General features: G+C 37.8%; 1 protein-coding gene across 7 annotated transcripts in view; it reads right to left on the bottom strand.

Annotated features, from left to right (window-relative positions):
* The window catches only part of bcas3.L (breast carcinoma amplified sequence 3 L homeolog), a 603,015-nt gene that overhangs the window by 320,129 nt on the left and 263,399 nt on the right, over positions 1 to 19,487 (bottom strand). For all 7 annotated transcript variants that reach the window (XM_041582224.1, XM_041582225.1, XM_041582223.1 and 4 more), the window contains 2 exons: positions 13,050 to 13,150; positions 3,354 to 3,550 (listed from right to left, as the gene is read on the bottom strand). In XM_041582224.1, the coding sequence (XP_041438158.1) occupies positions 3,354 to 3,550; positions 13,050 to 13,150 (298 nt within the window). The remainder of the gene's footprint in view (positions 1 to 3,353; positions 3,551 to 13,049; positions 13,151 to 19,487) is intronic.

A 19,487-nucleotide genomic window follows, 5' to 3' on the forward strand; every position in this document is an offset into this window, starting at 1 on the left:
TGCCTCATTTGAAATATTAAGTACAAATGTAAAATCCATTTCTTGTTGTAGGAGAATCTTTGATTTCTTTAGACTTGTTTTAAGCTTTTATCCCCACCGAAAGTTTTCCTGTTAGTTGAAATCTTTTGCTGTAATCCTTAAAGCAGAATGAATTTTTGGAGTGTATCCTAATGGGCAGGGGAGTTAGCAATAAAGACATGGCTGCAGTAGAACTGGTAATGGAAAAGGGTACGCATAGAAAAGAGAAACAATTCCCCCAAGTCTGTGCACAACCTGTACACACAGAGACAGAGCATAAAAACAACTAGCAAAGGATGAATGTACTACAGTTTCTTACTGCACATAGGAGCTGAGTTATGGGTCACCAGTCTATTGCATTTGCATGTTTACCAGGCTGTGATGCAAAGAAAATTAATCATTACACTAACTGACAGTTACACAAATATATTATGTTTAATAGGTAATTTTGCCTGTTGCAACATTCAACATGCAACCTCTTTGTATGCTCATTTCTCCTGAAGATGTTTATTTTATGTTTCAGTGCCTATTTGTGGTTTGAAGAAATGAGAGCTATGGACCCATAAGGGGCCCAATAACATTATATTTTTTGAGCTTGTTATATTTTTGAACCCCAATGAGGAATTCCCAATGCAGCTTCCTCTCACCCTAAAGTGCTCACAAATTCACAAAATCTCTGCACTAGAAGAGCCAAATTTCTGGTTTAATAACAGGAATTTCGACTCTTAAAGTTGCTTTTTGCTGTCCCTGGTAACTTGCAGGGAGCTGCAGCCTGAGACAAGATTCTCACCTTGCACCTATTGATAATGGGGAAACTTGGAGCACCAAGAGATAATTCAAAGCAGTTTGGGTTTGGGCACATTTGCACTCCAAACAAATACCCATAGCATAGCTCCCAACATTTTCGAAGTAAAAAGAGGGACAAACATTTTTTTTTCGGACGTAGCTCAGCGAATTTTTTTTACCACGCCCCTCTCTGTAGCCACACCCCCTAATTACCATGTTCATTTTACAAAATTTGGCAGGTTATGAAAGTTTGAAAAAAAAAAAAATTCTCCTTATCTAAACTGTTTTTTGTGTCTCAAAATTGTTACAAAGTATCTTATTTGCACCTGTTAGCTGTTCTGGGCTCTTTGCTAAAAGCCAATTAAGTTAGAAACTTTGTTTCTTTTTCTGGCTGTTCAGTGCAGAGAAAATAGGGACTTTCCAGTACAAATGAGGGACTGCAGGTTGAGCTGTAAAAAAAAGGAGGGACTGTTCCTCCGAAAAAGAGAGAGTTGGGAGGTATGCCATAGGGCATCCCTCCTTCGATATTGGAGGAAACAGAAATTATATCAGACGCCCAGTACTCATCGAGGAAATTCAACATCTATGGGTATAAACCTTGTTGGACAGCAAGACTTGTTCTGCCTTTTTCTTTTTTCTTTTTTTTTTATTTGTGCCCCTGAGGAAAACCAATATGGTCGAAACGCGTAGGGCTTGCTTTTGATTTCTGTAATTTTTGTAAATTTTTCTTTTTCTCTTTTTCCTCATGTAATAAATATATTATTTCATTTCTGTAAATAGGGTGTGCAATCCTTTCCTGATTGGCTCCAAAATAAGCACACTGTATTGTCAGAACAATGCAGTTCACATTCTGAAAGGGTTAGCTGCAGCTTTCACCCAATTTTCAAAACTACACATGCAATTGGGGAAGGCACAATTCCCAGCATAGCCTCATCTATGCTAAAATTCTTTAGAAAAGTGTAATTCTCAGATTTTCAACTGAGAATGACACTGTGCACACTGCATTGGTTCTGTAAATGACCTGTAAGGTTTATCATTTCTAGCCTAATTCTTGCTGAGCTTTCGTTCTTCCATTATTACAGAACCCACTGTCTTCTGTATCCTCCACTGAATTTTCTATCCAGTGCAAGGCACAGCAGCATGGAGCATGATCAAAGAGCACAAGTTGAAAGGTTATATTCCAAGGAGTGCAACTTTGCATAATTTAGTGCTTCGGCACTGGAACCCCTCACTAAATTAGCCTGATGATGTCTGTCAAGAATAACCGACAACAATTAAGTAACAAAAGTAGCAAATGTACAATGAACAATACAAGTATAATAAACGGCTTAGTGCACAAAATAATAAACTAGGGGCACAGAGTACATATATTTGATCTGTACTCACAGTCTATAATGTGTCATGTGAAATGTTGAAGCAAATGCAACTCACGTCACATTTTATTTTATGGGGACATGGTCAGGAAGGGAGAACATATTTCTACCATACAGAGTGTTCTTTGCCAGCAAACAATAAATATAAACGCAGGTAGAGAAGAAATGTTGTCCCAGGCACTTATCCAGAATCTTCTATCTGATAATAACTATGTGCACAAGGTTATTTTAATAAGTCACCTACAGGCTATGACTCTGCTTTTCCCTACAATGAACTGATCAAAACTAGTCAGACATCCAGCTTTATCCTAAACACACAACTTTTTATTATTCTAAATTCCATATCTGGTTTAATCATAATTGTGAGAACTGTTGATGCAACAAGCTTAGGAAATTGCAATGTCCAAAAGACGTTCAGCTATATTAACACGATTAAGTCACATACTGTCAAGTTATAAACCTCTGCCGGTATAGCTAATAAGGCACTGAGAATATTGAGGAAACCTTTTTTCAATTGTTCATATCATTGACTACAGAGTAACATGAAAACATATAACAGGGACCTGTGTTCTGTGACAAATAAGACTATAGTTGACAGTATATGCATATTAAAGCATTAACTACAGGAAGGCAGACTGCTAGGGTTTGGGAGTGTAGAGGAGCAGATGGCCCCCTTTTTGTACCCAGTTTTCTTTTGTACTGCCATTCTGCAGGCAGCAGATTCTTATTGAGCCGCCCTGTACTTAGGTCTCTGTATATTTAGTTGGCCAGGTTTTCCTTGAGCCGCACAGCTGAAAGCAATATTATAACCTCAGTGAATTAATGAGGTATCATGGGTCTTGGGGCTAAGTCACCCAAGTGTTTTCATGTTCGCAATGTAGTATCTCTGTGGACTGAGTAATAATTAAAGGCAAACTGCAATATTGTTTATAGCTATAAAATAAATTCATGCTATCAGTTAATTTGAAAAGTCCTTTTACTCCCACCAAAAGCTGCAGGTTTCTTACTCTGAAGCTCTTTTTTGATCTGAGAAGAATTAAACTGAGTTGGTAATGGGGCACTCACTCAAGTACAGAGTCTGTAGCTGCACTTATAAGCAGGCGGCATTGCCAGGTTCACAATAGGATACCTCCTTTATTTCAAAGCTGGGTCCTACACACATGGCCCAATACATACCTGAGGCTGTTTAGAGCAAGATCGTCTGTGTCAAACTCCAACAGTGGTTGTGGGGTATCATTTGGGCCGTGTGAATGAAGCACTGAAGAGCTTGATGATATTACAGTTGTTTGACCTGAAGGATGTATTGTTTTAAACTGGAACTGTGGCCCCATCCATAATCGCCTGTGTGGTCCAGTATGGGTCACGATTTCTACCTGAAATTAACAACCAGAAATATAATTTGTAAGTAAGAAATTCTTCAAAGACCATACTAGAAATAGTAAGCAAACTACATATTATACATGCATTGCACTTTGTAAGCCCAAGGGCCTTATTTATTATGGTTTGGTAAAGATGGTTACCGCTCAGTAAAAATATACTGACCCTCTCACATTTAACAGCTTATCACCCAAATATGAGGAGGTCAGGAATTAGATGGGAGATAGAACTGCTCAGAACAGAAGGCAGAGCACATTTTAGACATGCTGATACAAGTATCAAATCTGATAAATTTGTCACTTCCTTACTGTCAGGAACCTTTTCATAAACAGGACAATTATATTACGTTTATTGGTTTGTAGTAATTTTCTGTAAAAAAATGGGAATAATTGGGTTAATTCTGCTCCCGCTGCTCTACAAGAAGATGCCTTCTAATTTAATCTTGGGTTTCTTTAAAGTGGAACTTTAGTTTGTTCCATGTGGGAAGTTTTACAACTATTAATGGAGTACTGTAAATCTTGCCAAAAGGTTATGTTATACTTTGCTACCCTTTAATCATCACCTACACTAAAACAGCGTTGTCAAAAATTAAACTTAAAACTTAACAATTTTGGTGAGTTTTGTCATGCTGCTGTACATATAGACATAACAAAGCCCAGCCGATTTTAAAAATAAACGACCTTTATATCGTTTTTCTAGAAATTATGCAAAATGTTTAAAATAGAAGGCATTCATTTGTGGAATTTTAATTTCTGTCTGTTACTTGCCCTTTTAAAGTACAGTTGTATTTTGCAATTTTTACCCCTTCATGTAGGGAACTGGTTTTGCTACATTGCCAAGGACCCATACTACTCTTACTCCAGGCCTGCTGATAGAATCAAGTAAATTACTGTGAAGCACCTCTAAATACTCACTCTGATGTTCTTTACTAGTGTTTCAGATATATTCACTTTCTGGATTTTTGTAATCATTCACATATGAAGCTCCTCGCCACATTGTCTACTCTGTATGTTGCTAGATTTAACATAAGACACCCATTTACCCATTTGATGTACTGCTATTGTATGGGAATGTGCTTGAGAAAGCACTTATTTCTTTTCTGATCTCCATTATTTTCGCTCAGTTCATCTCTGAAACAAATCAGAAATATTTGCAGGAATTTTGAATCTGTAGCTGAAGAGCTGGATTTACAAGCCTTGAAGGCTAAGGACATAACAGAAGTGATTCTTCCGCTAAATCTTCCGTTTGCACCACTGCCTAAAATGAAATTCTGCTTTCTTTTATAGCTTTTCACCTCATGCTGCAATGTAAATTAGGCCACAGATAAAGCTATCTGTATATTTTAAGCTCAGAACCATCAGTGTCACAGAGCCGAGAGGTAAACAGATGCCTTTGCAGTTTAAGCGAGGCAATGGGCAGATGTTCCTATTCACTCTCCTGTTGTGTGCAGGACAAACATATTGTATCTACTTCACACTGACAACATGCATTACCCACTCTTCCAATTGAGAAGTTGAAGATAAGGACAGGCTTTATCAGAGCACCCAGTTCTTGTCGCTGACCTCAGTGTGGTGTTAAACAAATACAATTAAAAGTAAAGCCAAGTGCTGTGGTAAGACAATGAGAAATCAGTCTAGACAATAATGAAAAATTATTATAAAATGTATTGTAAAAAATAATATATATAGTATACATAGTACATGTAGCTATACTACAACTGGATACATACATAGTACATAGTATCCAATTGAACTATAGCTGTTGTACTATAGCCCCAAAATATTTTATTAACAAGTAGAGAAGAATGATCCACTGACTTCCAGATTTTGGCACCAAAACAAGATCGAAGTCAATGGGCTGGACTCTTTTCTGCCTGGGCAGCGGTATAACTACAGAGGAGGCAGACCCTGAGGCTTCCTCTGTAAGGGGGGCCTGTGGTGACCTGTAGCACATAGAAAATCTTGGGACACCCACAATTTTATGCATCGTGGGTGACCCAAATTTTTGTAAGTACCATGGGTCATCCACTATTTCCCCACCCATGGGTCATCCACTGGGGGGGGAATTTGCAACTAGTTATGCCACTGCGCCTTGGTTTCAATACACATCATAGTGTCTGTTTAGCTGGCTTGTTTGCCAAATCATACAATAGTCTTACACATAGATGACCACAATAGCCCAGAACTACAGGAAGTAAAGAGGAGATGTGGTTGCTCCTTCCTTCATCATCTGATGATCCACCATGTACCTACAAACATAGTGCACTGGTAGAATATATTTTCAATTTGGAAACATTGCCTGCAATACAATAGGATCTTAGGATAATCTGTAAAAGCCTGCATCTGGCCAAACAATATGACCAACAAACGTATCCGACTACAACAAACTACTTTTGCTGTACTCATCATTTATTCATACAATAACAGCAAGCTATGCAGCACTGTACAACAATTTAACAAAAAGTATCGGAGGGTCCTGCTTAGTCAGGGAAAGCATTTCTTTGCAGCCGTTTGCACTAACAATGCAGTGCATAAATGCAATGGCAAAGGACCTAAACCAGGATGCATAAACTCACCTTCTTGATTCGACCAAATGCAAAATCCCCCATTAACTAATTGGCTGAGAAGTAAACTAAATCTGGCTACAATTTCAGTGGAAAAAATTTCTGTTGTCTAGTTCTTGAAAATTCAACACCACCAGAGACCATTTTAACAAGGTACTGATAGGTATAGTGGTGGCTCAACCAAGAATTTGGGCAGTGTGAATGGAAATGCTGCATGAAGTTTAAATATATATTTTAAAAGCTGATAATCTATTTTAATACAATCTTGGACACCGGATCTTATCAAATTCCAGTACCCTTTCAGTTTGAATTTGAATTAAAGGTTTGGACAGAGCATGTCCAGTTAAACCAAGGTTTGGATTGGCTTCAACCCTGTATGCTCCTGTGGGGAGATCACAAATAAGAGGACCTGAAGTGGTGCAAGATGGTGCCTGCCAACCCTATTGCGCTACTCTCTATTTTTCAGCCAGGAAAAGCTATAGCTGCTGTTTGATGAGTCCCTGGTGGTGCAGTTTGGGAAGGGGAATAGAGGCCAGTAGAGATGGTGAGAGTTTTTCTCAGGCTTTCTTTCTCCTTTAAAAGGCTTTTTTCAGATCTCAGCAGTATTGTGGTACAATGTCTACAAAAAGGTTCATGTTTGATTTTCTCCATACTAATAGTATTATCTGTCTGAGGATGCTGGACAGTATTTACAGAGAATTACTGGCACAGATTTATATTGTAAACTATCATATCAACTTTATGAATGCACCGCTTTGCATCCCATAAAGTGACATGTTATCATAAACTTTTGGAGCTGGAAGCTGTTAACTTTTCTTATACTGCAGAGGACATTAGGCGAGTTCATGTTTTTAATATATATACTTTTTTTTTTTAACTTGTCTCAGAAACCAACTATATTTTGAGCGATTCACTGAAGAATTAGGATCCCCGGGGTTTTGCATCACAAAATGACTTAAAATATAATTAAATGCTCTTTGAGTTAAAGATTGTCCTTCCTGTATACTGCCTACAGCAATAGCTAAATTAATCACACATATATAGATATATATCACTGGTGAATAAAGGCTCTTGAACAGGAAAAGTGCTCCAAATCCATGTACCGATAGAATCCAGATATGAAACAGGATGGTGTTTTTATAACTAAGCCCCAAAGAAAAATATAGTGAATAGTAAGTTTTACTTTTCTAAACAGAGATTTTTCTCACCACTTGATAAATATCTAGGCCAAAGACAATCTTGAAAAGAAATTAAAAAGTTCATGTTGCGGCCAAGTTGTTTACACAGATGCAGGGACGCTGTTCCATTTCAGAACTACCACTGTGTGCTTCCTTGTACTTAGGTGTTTGCACTAACAAAACTACCACTTATTCTTCTAACAAAGAACATCTTCTGCTCGGAGAAGCACCAGTGCAGAACTCCTAAGGACTCAGGAACATCTTGTCTTATAATTCAATAAAAATGTGTCTTAAACAGTGGGTATATATATATATATATAACAAAAGAGGCAAATCCGGCTCTAAGTATTTGCTTAATCTTAATAAATATGACAATAGTGCGGGTATCGATTCAAACTAAATAGCTTAGTGCAGACTGAACCCTGCTCACCGTAAACATTAGTTGGTCCGGGTGCACTAGGCCCCGGACCCCACTCTTTAATCTGAACAGCGGGTACTCCTAGTCCGCTGTGTAAGAGTTAACACAATTAAAGACAATCCTTGGAATCTTACCCTGCAAGAGAAGTGACCCGGGTGCAGCCAGCCCCGAGTCCGTCACTAGGAAGGAACGTCAAAAGGTCCAACAGTAGATTTGTATGCCGCGCACTCCTGGGTATCAGCAAAGATCGTTCGTCTCCAAATTATTTAAAAGGTAAATTCTTTATTAAGACATACAATCAAATAACCATAGCGTCTGAGGTCTGACGCGTTTCGTGACAACACACTTCCTCAGAGACCTCATTTCCTGTCACATTACACCGAGTTTAAATCCCCCCAGCACACCTGTACATTAATTAAGACACTGAAAAACCGTTTAAATTCACTAAAACTCGCGTCAGTTATAAATAGAATAAATGCTAAGTAGGAAAAATTCCATAAATTAGTTCTTTGATTGGTATAATATATAAACATAAACCATATAATCTAAATTTCATATCTTGGAAAATGAAGTTTTGTAATTTTCCAAGATATGAAATTTAGATTATATGGTTTATGTTTATATATTATACCAATCAAAGAACTAATTTATGGAATTTTTCCTACTTAGCATTTATTCTATTTATAACTGACGCGAGTTTTAGTGAATTTAAACGTTTTTTCAGTGTCTTAATTAATGTACAGGTGTGCTGGGGGGATTTAAACTCGGTGTAATGTGACAGGAAATGAGGTCTCTGAGGAAGTGTGTTGTCACGAAACGCGTCAGACCTCAGACGCTATGGTTATTTGATTGTATGTCTTAATAAAGAATTTACCTTTTAAATAATTTGGAGACGAGCGATCTTTGCTGATACCCAGGAGTGCGCGGCCTACAAATCTACTGTTATATATATATATATATATATATATATTTGTACAAACTGGAGTAGAGCGGTGTCCCTGTCGTGGACTTAGTCCATATCCTGGACAAAATATATATATCAAAACAAAAAAGTCCAGACCAATATATATATCTATATCTATATCTATATCTATATATATATATATATATATATATATATATATATATATATATATATATATATATATATATATATATAGATAGATAGATAGATAGATAGGAAAAATGCCTAGGTGCTGGTAAAATTGTTGCAACATATTACATTTTAGAAAAACAACCACACTCACAGGTCTTGTGTAAAATGAGAAGTGGATTTATTCAATGTTTTGGCCCCTACATCAAAGCCATCACCAGGAAGTGGAAAAAATACATAACACAGTCATACTTAAATGCTAAAATGGTGCCAAAATATCCAATTAGGGATGTCAGTAGTGTGTGTGATTTCAATAAATTATCTGTATACCATCAGTACATAGCCTTGGTAATATATAAAAGCAAAAACTCTTGTGTATATTCCTAGATTTATCCCCAGAAGTGATAAAAAACGAAAAGGCATATAAAAGCAGAGTGCGATCATCCCCAGTAAAAACATTTATAAAATAAATACGTAGAACTGCAACTGTACACACTCCCACTTGTACGAGTTCCACTCAGCAAGTTGTTGCATAAACCTCTTAAAAAATGGTTGTTTTAAATGTCCTAACTACCTTATTTGTGGTGGGTTGTTACAGGGGACCCAGTTTACTTGCACATTTGATCATGTGGTATATATGGCCTGGTGCCCATGTGGTCTGTACTATGTTGGAAAGCCATCAACTACGAATAATCACCGTAGTGCTATAAGAACTGCCTTGGCCACTAGGAAAGCTGACCAGCCAGTATCTAATCACTGGCTTAATTTCAAACACACGTTATCTCAATTCAGACAGATCATTGATCATGTACCTGTTCCACGGAGAGGGAGAGGCAATAGGGACTTACTATTTTTAAGAAAAGAATCCAAGTGGATTAACAGACTGGACACTTTGGCTCCTAAGGGCCTAAATGAAACTCTACCTATGACTCCTTTCTTCTAGGATATTCTAAGGTCTCTATTGCTACAAGAGATACTTTGTGGACATATTGCTACAATAACCTGCTCCAGGATATGGTTTGTTACTACGTGACAGATTCTAAATAAGGAATGTCTTGGCTACTTTTGATAGAGATGAACTAAAGCAAAAGATTGAAAAAACCTAATTGCACTGTTTAAGAACATGTATACTAGTTTTGAACAGTATGTGGCATTTTTTCATAAGACTATTTAAGAACATGATGGTCTACTTTGAAATATGAACCTATGACTATTTATTATTCTTATCCACTTTTTTGTTCAGGAATTTTGGACACCCCACTGATCGAGTGAGCTCTGTCATACTGAGATATATTGCCTGCCACAGGAATAGGGACTAGTGTTCCAGGTATCCGAGTTCAGTTTGGTGGCTAATATAAAATACATGGCATCATACTACTATACTGCATATGGCTGATCCCTGGTTCCTATAGCTGGGATGTGAGTGATTAGAATATTATCATTTGATCCCTTATTGGACCACAAAATGCTGATATCCCATGAAGTATTAGGGATTTTGCTTTGCCGAATGCTACTGATGTGTGGCAGGGAGGCTTGGTACTCCATACATGTAGTAGCTGCTAGCTGTCTGTGGGAGGAGTATGCTGCCAGTGGGTCCAGGAGTTGCACGAGTGTGCTTAGGGTTACCATTGGAACTGCTCGCAGAAGGCAAGCCTGCAGAGGATTCCGTTTGACTAATGGCCACGGGAACAGTGAGGACAGGTGGATTGGCCTTTCGTTACATAACTAGAGGGGGACGGCCATGGCGCGGGCCGTGCAGCCGGGCCCGCCGCCCCACTCTGTACGCCCGGAACCTCCCAGAATTCCACCAGAGTCAGTGGCATGCATGCTGCCGGGGGGCCCTGAGGGGGTGCGGGCCCTGGCCCAATCGCACCCCCTGCTGATCGGCCACTGATTGGCCTGTACATTAGTTCGTAACCTGGTTGAAGGGCTATAAGGGCGTAATCAACTTGTGGCTGAGTGGAGCTCGTACAAGTGGGACTGTGTGGAGATGCAGTTCTACAAATTTATTTTATTTTATGTTTTTACTGGGGATGATCACACTCTGTTTTTATATGCTTTTTATTACTTCAGGGGATAAATCTAGGAATAGACAAGATTTTTTACACATTTATTAGTTGCTTTTATATATTATCAATTTCAATTTTCACAAGACCTGTGAGTGCAGTTGTTTTTTTCTTTTTTTTTTGCTTGTCTCCTAAATCCATTAAATATTAGACCTGATCTAACAAGGATGGTGGTCAAGACTGGCTCCTATCCATTTAGCTTTGGGTGTTTAATAATGGGAGTACTTCTGATATTAAATCCCAAGGCGCACACAATTTGCTCTTATTAAGCAGTGAAATTAGTTCCTTGCAAGCTATATTTTATATATATATATATATATATATATATATATATATATATATCTATATATATATATATATATATATATATATATATATATATATATATATATATATTGCATGTATTTTTTTCCTTTCATATTGTATACGATGAAGTGAGACTGAAATAACATTCTGAGTTAAAAAACATCCCTGTTCCTAGCCTGAGAAACAGCCATTATTGCAGACCAAAGGAGATTTACTTTACACTATATCCTGGCACATATTGAAAATATTAACCATTTAGGAGCAAATAAAGATATATAAAGAGATATTGAGATTACTGTAATAGACTGTAACACACTTTAATGAATATGTCATTAGTTTGCCGATAAGGTCCTCATGTTAAACTAAACTAAACTATTCCAGCTGAGTCTTTATTATTTTTCTTAAATATCTCCAGCCTGGAATCTGTATTCCGGCCATTAAAGTGCAATGAAATATACCTGTTTGCTGCCATAATTAATTGGAAAGATTTAGCAGTACAGCTCTTTAATCTTTTTTAAAACAGTATATTATTTGTAAACTTTTACAGATTCTTGTTTTATTTATTTATTTATTTTAATGTTAAGTTCTAACCTGAGTACAAATCCAGTAACATCTGTAGAATATCACATATGTGAATAGTGTATAACAGAAGTTCCCAAGCTGGGGGTTACTGCTCTCTAATGGGGGCCAAACACAGCTGATGTGGAGGATAAGCTTGAAACTAATTATGGTGGTATTATGATTGAGTCCCTATTTACTGGTCTGGATTATATTAGAATTATATAATTAGAGCTGCATCGTTATGTACATGTAACCAAATTTTTTGTTATAGAGGTTCTGACCAAATCCTGGGCTCAAGAGAAAATGGCACTAGAAGCCTGAAAAACTCTTCTGTAAGAGAAATTTTATAGCAGCTCTCACTCACATGTATAAATACATATATACAAAGAAAGAATATTTTGTGCATAGAATAATCTATCTATACCATCACACATAGTGCAGAAACATGGAAATTAGTGTGCACACTTTATCTCTGAATTGTAAACACAGTCAATTAATTCATAGCTGGGTGCTCCCTCAAATATGCCTCACACAATTAACCAATGTTATTGCTCTCTTTCCTCTGCTTCATATATTTTGGGATGTTGTGCAGGGTACTGATGTACATGAGCATGAGCATCTAATGCCATTTAATCCTAGATCAGCTCTGCAAGCATGTATTCCCTGAAGAACTGGAGCAAGGGAATGCGCTGAAGATATATTTTGTGTGATCTAACTTCAGTTGCACAGGGCACTTCACTTGCACAGTAGCCCCAGAGGGACACATGGGTTACTGATAGATCAGACCCTGCCCCATAAGAGTTTACAATGAGAATGCTGCCCTATTCAAACAACACACACCAGCATCAGTTTTTTGAGGAGCCACCTAACCAGCCTGTGTGCTGTGGGAGTGTGGAAAGAAACAGGGGTACTTAGAGGAAAACCACTCAAACATGGGTAGTGCTAAAAACTGCCTAGTACTTGATCTGAATTAAACGTATGACCCCAGTGCTGCTAACAAGCCAGTAGGTATAGTGGTACAAAGTTATAAAAGGTAATTGAGCCATTGTTACATTGTAATCTATGAAATTCCATGTCAGTTGACTATAAACTACTGAGATTGATGTATGTAATGAACATCACACCAGCCAATACCTGTGAGATCCCTGTTGCAACTTGTCACTGCTGATGCTCTTTTGGCTCAAAATCTATTGGAACTCATCCAAAGGCATTTTCTTAGAAAGAAAGAATAAAAACCCCTACCCCTGTCCCCAAAAAGGCAATTGAGATGTACTGTATATATGTACACTTGCTGTCAACCCATAGATTACCTGTGAAAGCCATTCTTCATCTTCCTGGCCACTGTGGTCTGATGCTAGACTGTCATAGGACCCATGCCTTGTGATTGGTCCAGGACTTCCAGGTGGAACCACTGCACAAAATAAATATACACTTGTTTAATTACAAACATTTAAGAGAGGTAAACGATTCCCATAATATATATAGCAATGTTACATACTGCAAGCAGAAGCCTTTACAAACTGATATATATAGCTTTAAATAGTAGTTATATTCACGCTATGATTATTTTACATTTTTTCCAATAGGGTTGCAAATGCTCAATACATCAAAATGGCTTTAATTGGAAGCATACACTTAAAATAAAACAATCATCTTTAGAGGCAACAGAAACCTCATCCTTTTGTACCTGAGTTTGTGCCAAGGCATAGAATTGCTTTCATACTTCACTGTACAGAGGTGTGATGCAGTCCTGGTTGCCTGATCCTAACCTTACAGCTTTACTTGCATAAACTCAAGGATTAGACCAAATGTTATTTGATTAAATCCATAATGAATCTACCTGGGATGTGACCAGTCCAACTACATAGCAGCGATCAAAACACCCCATGTGCCAGCCCTCAAAGTTTAAAGCATGCGCAGTCATCGGACTGACAAGATATTCAACATGGAACAGTTAATGGTCATGATCATTACAATACAATGGTGTTTTAACCATGCACATTCAATAAATAGACAGCAGGCCCAAAACTTGACTTCTGGCCATTAGATCTATGAAGTCAGAGACTGTCCTGGGGAATTTGGAACAGTTGGAGACTATGATTCCTGATGGACTTCTATTAACATGGAAAATATTAACGTATACAGGTAAGGGATCTGTTATCTGGAAACCCATTATACAGAAAGCTCCGAATTATAGAAAGGCTGTCTCCCATTTTATCCTTATTATCCAAATTTTTAAAAATGATTCCCTTTTTCTCTGTAATAATAAAACAGTGCCTTGTACTTGATCCAAACTAAGATATAATTAATCCTTATTGGAAGCAAAACCCACCTATTGGGTTTATTTAATGATATTCTAGTAGATTTAAGGTATAAAGATCCAAATTATGGAAAGATTCATTATCTGTAAAGCCCCAGGTCCCGAGCATTCTGGATTACAGGTCTCATACCTGTATTATAATGAGATTATACTGTTTCTCTTATAGGCTCCCTTTTGCCCTACAAATGGCACCAGGCTGTAAATGTTAGCGAGAGGCCTTTATGTAGGTTCCCTAAGAGCAACATACAATTGCAAACAAGCAGTGCTTGAAAGGAAAATGGCATGGCAAAAGAATGTGACTCAGAAGTATAAAGGCGCTAAAGGTTTTCATGCTTCACTGACATGAGACAAGTATGCCTGAGGCTGGGAAAAGTGTCAAGGAGCCTATCCTTATCTCTTGATTTCAGTGCTAATGAGGTAAATACTTTTGTACTCTCTGAGCCTGATATGTTAGGTACGCGTGAAATGCAAACAAGAGAGACTGATACTATGAAGTGCAACGACCATAATCACTTGTTTATAAACATTTCCCTTTATCTCCATTAAGGCGAGATAGTGCTGCCCAATGGTTTACACGGGAGATGCACCTTTACTGAATGATGTGATGCAGGCCCCACTGTCAGTAGAATATCCCTCTGGCCAGGCGCACAAGCAGAGCAAAGGGGTAGCTTTTTATTTTTAACAATAGAGTTTCCATGAGTAGCCAGATTGTTCCCATAGTGAGATAGCCACAGATTTAATATAACATGCCATTCTGCTTCAAATTACTTTTCAATTGGTGTTTTAAAGCTTTTACAAACATTTAGCTGACCTCTCAACTCACTGTAGTGATGCTTTAGTCTTTTGTGTTTTCTTATTCGTATCTGTCATGGAACCAGATGTTCTCTCTTAGAATATAGAAAGGCTGCCTCACTGTTTCTTTGGGCAGGGGCAAGTAGGCATCACGATTGGTATCGCATTCAACTAAAAATATGCCAAAAATATGCTAATGTGCCAGCACGTTCATATGTTCAGCATATATACTGTACCATAGGCATATGCCATTGCAAGGGGTTACTGTCTGTTGCTGGTGCTACATTTATAGTGAATCTGTATTCTTCCATAGTCCATGTTCCAGATTCTGCCTGTTGCCGTTGTTACATTTATAGGGAATTTGTATTCTTTCATAGTCCAGGTTCCAGATTCTAAAACAGAGTTGGACACTTAACCCATGGGGCTAAGAAAAAGAGGAAAATACTACCCAGGAGATATCTATAACATAAGTGTTTCTTAAGCCTATATACTGTACACGCACAGGGTATGGGAATGTACAGACTGACACCGGGGAATACAGAAAAGAGGTAGAAGTAGTGTAATCTGCCTTAATGGCAACATTTTATCCAGATCCTGAATTTAAAGTAACAGCCCTCTATACATACAGATTTACAGACAAGTACTGTACTTATACAGTTAATATAGTACGGATGCAATAACTTTAACCATATCTGGGCCATAAATAACACACCCCTAAGGGCTGCCTGTTTACTTTCACTAGATAAATCAAAATACTTTAACTGTTACCTTAGTGCATGAATGTGCATTATCAATCATCACATTTATATTGTAGTGGTAAGATGTGTATCCCTGCAATCTCTCAGCAAATCCCATGGAATTACTGCACAATTATTTCCAGTGAGCATGCACACATCAATATTGTTTTCTGTTTCCTGCTTTTTTCTTTCTCTGGGGAAACTAAATCCACCGCATTCCTAACAGGAGGGGAAATATGTGCGCGTGTGTACTGTCTCATGCCGTCCTCAATTAAAATGTTCTGCCTGGAAGTTCACTGGAGGGGCAACAGGGTTAAAACCTCAACATCGGCCAACACACATTCTATGAGGTAAAGAGGGTAAGGTGAATAAAGACAGCATTTGTGTGTGTCTGGAGTCATTTCATTGAAGAATTGTTGTTACTATAATGGTCCCAGATTGAGCAAGTTACTTCTCAATTTGTAAAACCTTTATATAAGTCAGCATACCAGTCCTATGATGTATTCCAGTTCAGCTGAGGAAGAAACCTCTACGGTTCCAAAGACTTACACCCAAGAATACTTCATGGAAATTATAAATGAGGCCAATAATAGGAACAGCCGTTAGCAAACATACTCCTATCTTTACTCATAACCTCTTGGCTTACTGAACTCATTCAGCTCCAGCTTGCTCAGTATTTTTTAATTTCTCTTAAACTCCGAGCCCATCATTTATCGAGTGCACTTAGGGATGAATTTGCTAAAGGGCGAAGTGACTAAAGTGGGCGAAAATTCGCCAGTGTGACGTAATTTTAGTACTTCGGCGATTTATTAACGGTCGCTGGTGTAACTTCGCTAGCGAAGGAGATAGACTCTAGTGGTACTTCATTGCCTAACGCCTGGCAAATTTGCGCTCTGACGAATGGACGTAACTATGCAAATTCACTAATATGTGGGTTAAACTAAACGTTACCTCTTGCGCCAGACTTGCCTTCGCCACCTCAGACCAGGCAAAGTGCAATAGAGTAGATAGGAGTTCCTCAAAAAATAGTTGAAATTTTAAAAAAAATTAAAAAGTCTAAAAAATGGTAGCGTCTTTTCCTTTTTCAGGGTGATAGGCTGAAAAAGATCGTACATTGTTTTTATAACCGGCTTCCCCCCTACATTTCCTAACATATGGCACATAAACTATACACTGGGCTCATGTTTAGGGCAATATAACAACTCTATTTTATTTTATTAAGGTTTACCGAGCTTGTGTAGTGTAATGTATTTGCTGCAACATATACGTCCATTAAACTTTAACTGCCCGCCGTATGCAAATTAGGCAACTCTAGCGCAACTTCGCTTCGCTTGGTGCAGAAAAGATAGCGCAACTTTGCTAAGGCTCGGCGCCCTGGACGCAAGTTCGGATTTTAGTGAATAAGCGTAATCTACGCATTGCGAAGTGTTGTGCTGAGAGCGAAGCTGTCGCTGGCGAATTTTCAGAGGTTAGTGAATTTGCCCCATAGGGTGATAATATATTGCTTGCCTGTGCTGAGGTAAAGATATAAATAAACAACAACTGAAACAACAATCTTCTTCCCTTTCAAGTTATCTAATGGAATATACAGTACTTTATTGAATATATAGTATCAGTTTTTATCTGGATGTTACAACAATTCTTATAGCCAGATACACACATAAATGTTTAGGGTCATGTCACATATGGCATTTTCTATGCGGGGAGGGGGCACTTATCTATCTCCTTCTGCCCCAAAATCACTGTCCAATGAAATACAGAGTATTGACCTGCTAGTGCACATACAGGGCAGATTTCAGGGCAAAAATGCATAATTTGCCGTTTCCTCGCTGAATTTCACAAAACTTACTGCAATGGCCCAATGTAGGTGCTGAAATTCAGAATTCCTTTTGATGTATTGCACACTTCTCAAACAAAATGTGTGCCAATTTTTAGCAAAATGCTATCTCCCCCTTCACGATGGCTTAGCAAGGAAATTATAAATGGAACAGATCTGATGAGTAAAGAGTCTCGTAGCACTGCAATTGCTTTTATTTCATATCTAAGATCAAGCTATGTTTAAAAATACAATAAATATTTATACTAACCTTACTTGGCCTGATACATATATGTTGTGCATTACTTGAAAAGAAAAGTAACACCAAAAATGCACTGGGCTGATCATAACACAGAACTATGCAAATCCAGGGCTGTACCAACAGGCCTCTGTGATCCTGCACAATATCTGACTGATAACCAGTGTCAGACAAGCCCTTTACACAGGCTAATAAACTGCTGTGTCCTTCTGCCAATTTGGCAGCTTATATTGGCTCATGTATTTCCAGTTATACGATCTTTTGCACATTGTATATGGAAAATATCTTTTCTTTGTAGTAGATGTTCAGTTTTTAATTGCAGCCTGATCAGGACTGATTACTATAAATATTTGCAATTAAAATTTCAGCAAAAGTCTCTAACAAAATAATACTTTTATCAAATTTGATACCTGTGTCAATTCATCAGAGCTTTGATGAGCAATCACGTGGCATTTTGTTCTTTGGGAGTGATCAGTGCTGTTCAGCAGCAGCGTGTTCTTTCACTCATCCAAACCCTGATCAACTTATGCATGCAGGGAAGAAAGAATTGGAGCAATTAGGCAAAGGATCTATTATCCAGAATGCTTGGGACCTGAGGTTTTACAGATAAGGGATCTTTACATAATTTGGATCACCATACCATGTCTTCTAAAAATAAGTTAAACAATAAATAAACCCAACAGTATGGTCTTGCCACCACGATGGATTTCTGCAGCATAATTAGGATCACATATAATGTACAATTTTATTATTACAGAGTAAAAGGAAATAATTCTTTAAACTTTTAATTATTTCATTAGGATGGGAGCTGGACGTATGGAGCTTTTTGGATTTCCGGATAAGGGATCCCATGCCTGTATGTTGTTAAATCTGTAATGCTTGGTACAATGTTACCAAGCAGTAACCATGACAACGATTGGATCAGCCCCCCAATATGACTCAGCAAAGGCCAAGATCTGTTCGCTTAGTGACCTTGCTGATTTTCAGTTATGTGGGAACCCAAAAAATCCATAGTATGCCATAGTGGTATGGGCACTGTTAAACTCAATTCATATGGATCAACTGTTGCAGTGATAAGTCCTGTTGATCACAGATTCAATAATTCCATAACAATCAATGGTAATTCTGCCTCTAAGTGAACACAGTATGTTAATGTCATTAGGGAACTTGTATTTCCTGATCCTATTGGCCCTTTAAACAGCAATTAAGGAAGGTTACAAAAAAAACAGCCTTTTATGAGCAAACTGGAAAAAACCTACAGTACTAATTGTAATGCTTGGGCCAAGGCCTATTTTGTAACAAAAAAAGAGCAATGCAGCTTAGGTCTTAGATTTGATCAGTCAATATTTTTCCCCTGAACCCTGACCCTTGGGTGCAATAAAAGCCTCTAATTATATATTAAAGTTTTCTAACAGCCAATGCAATGCTGTATCTGGTTTCACTTTACTCTCCTTACTTGCTGTTTATTGAATACCAGGCAATATATCTAGAAGAAATGCTCATCTAAGTGTTACGCTTTAAACCCTGGCTATGGTAATGGAGATCCATTTCTATGTATTACCTCTTCAGCCATAGAAATTTAGGGAATTCTTGCTGAACTCCTTAAGGGAGAAAAAGGTTAGACAAACAGTTGCTCAATAACAGATGCCTAGTAGGTTTTTACAATGCCATAAGGCAAATATTTTAGTTTTTCTGACATGTCAATATGAAATATTTCATTTTAGCATAACAATTCTTTAATACTCTGGTAAAACCTGTAAAGCACACGTCACAACATTTTGTGTCATCTAAAAACAATATGAACAATGGTATGTTGTTTGAATA

This window comes from Xenopus laevis, chromosome 2L (assembly GCF_017654675.1).
Source record: "Xenopus laevis strain J_2021 chromosome 2L, Xenopus_laevis_v10.1, whole genome shotgun sequence".
Classification (NCBI taxonomy): Eukaryota; Metazoa; Chordata; class Amphibia; order Anura; family Pipidae; genus Xenopus; species Xenopus laevis.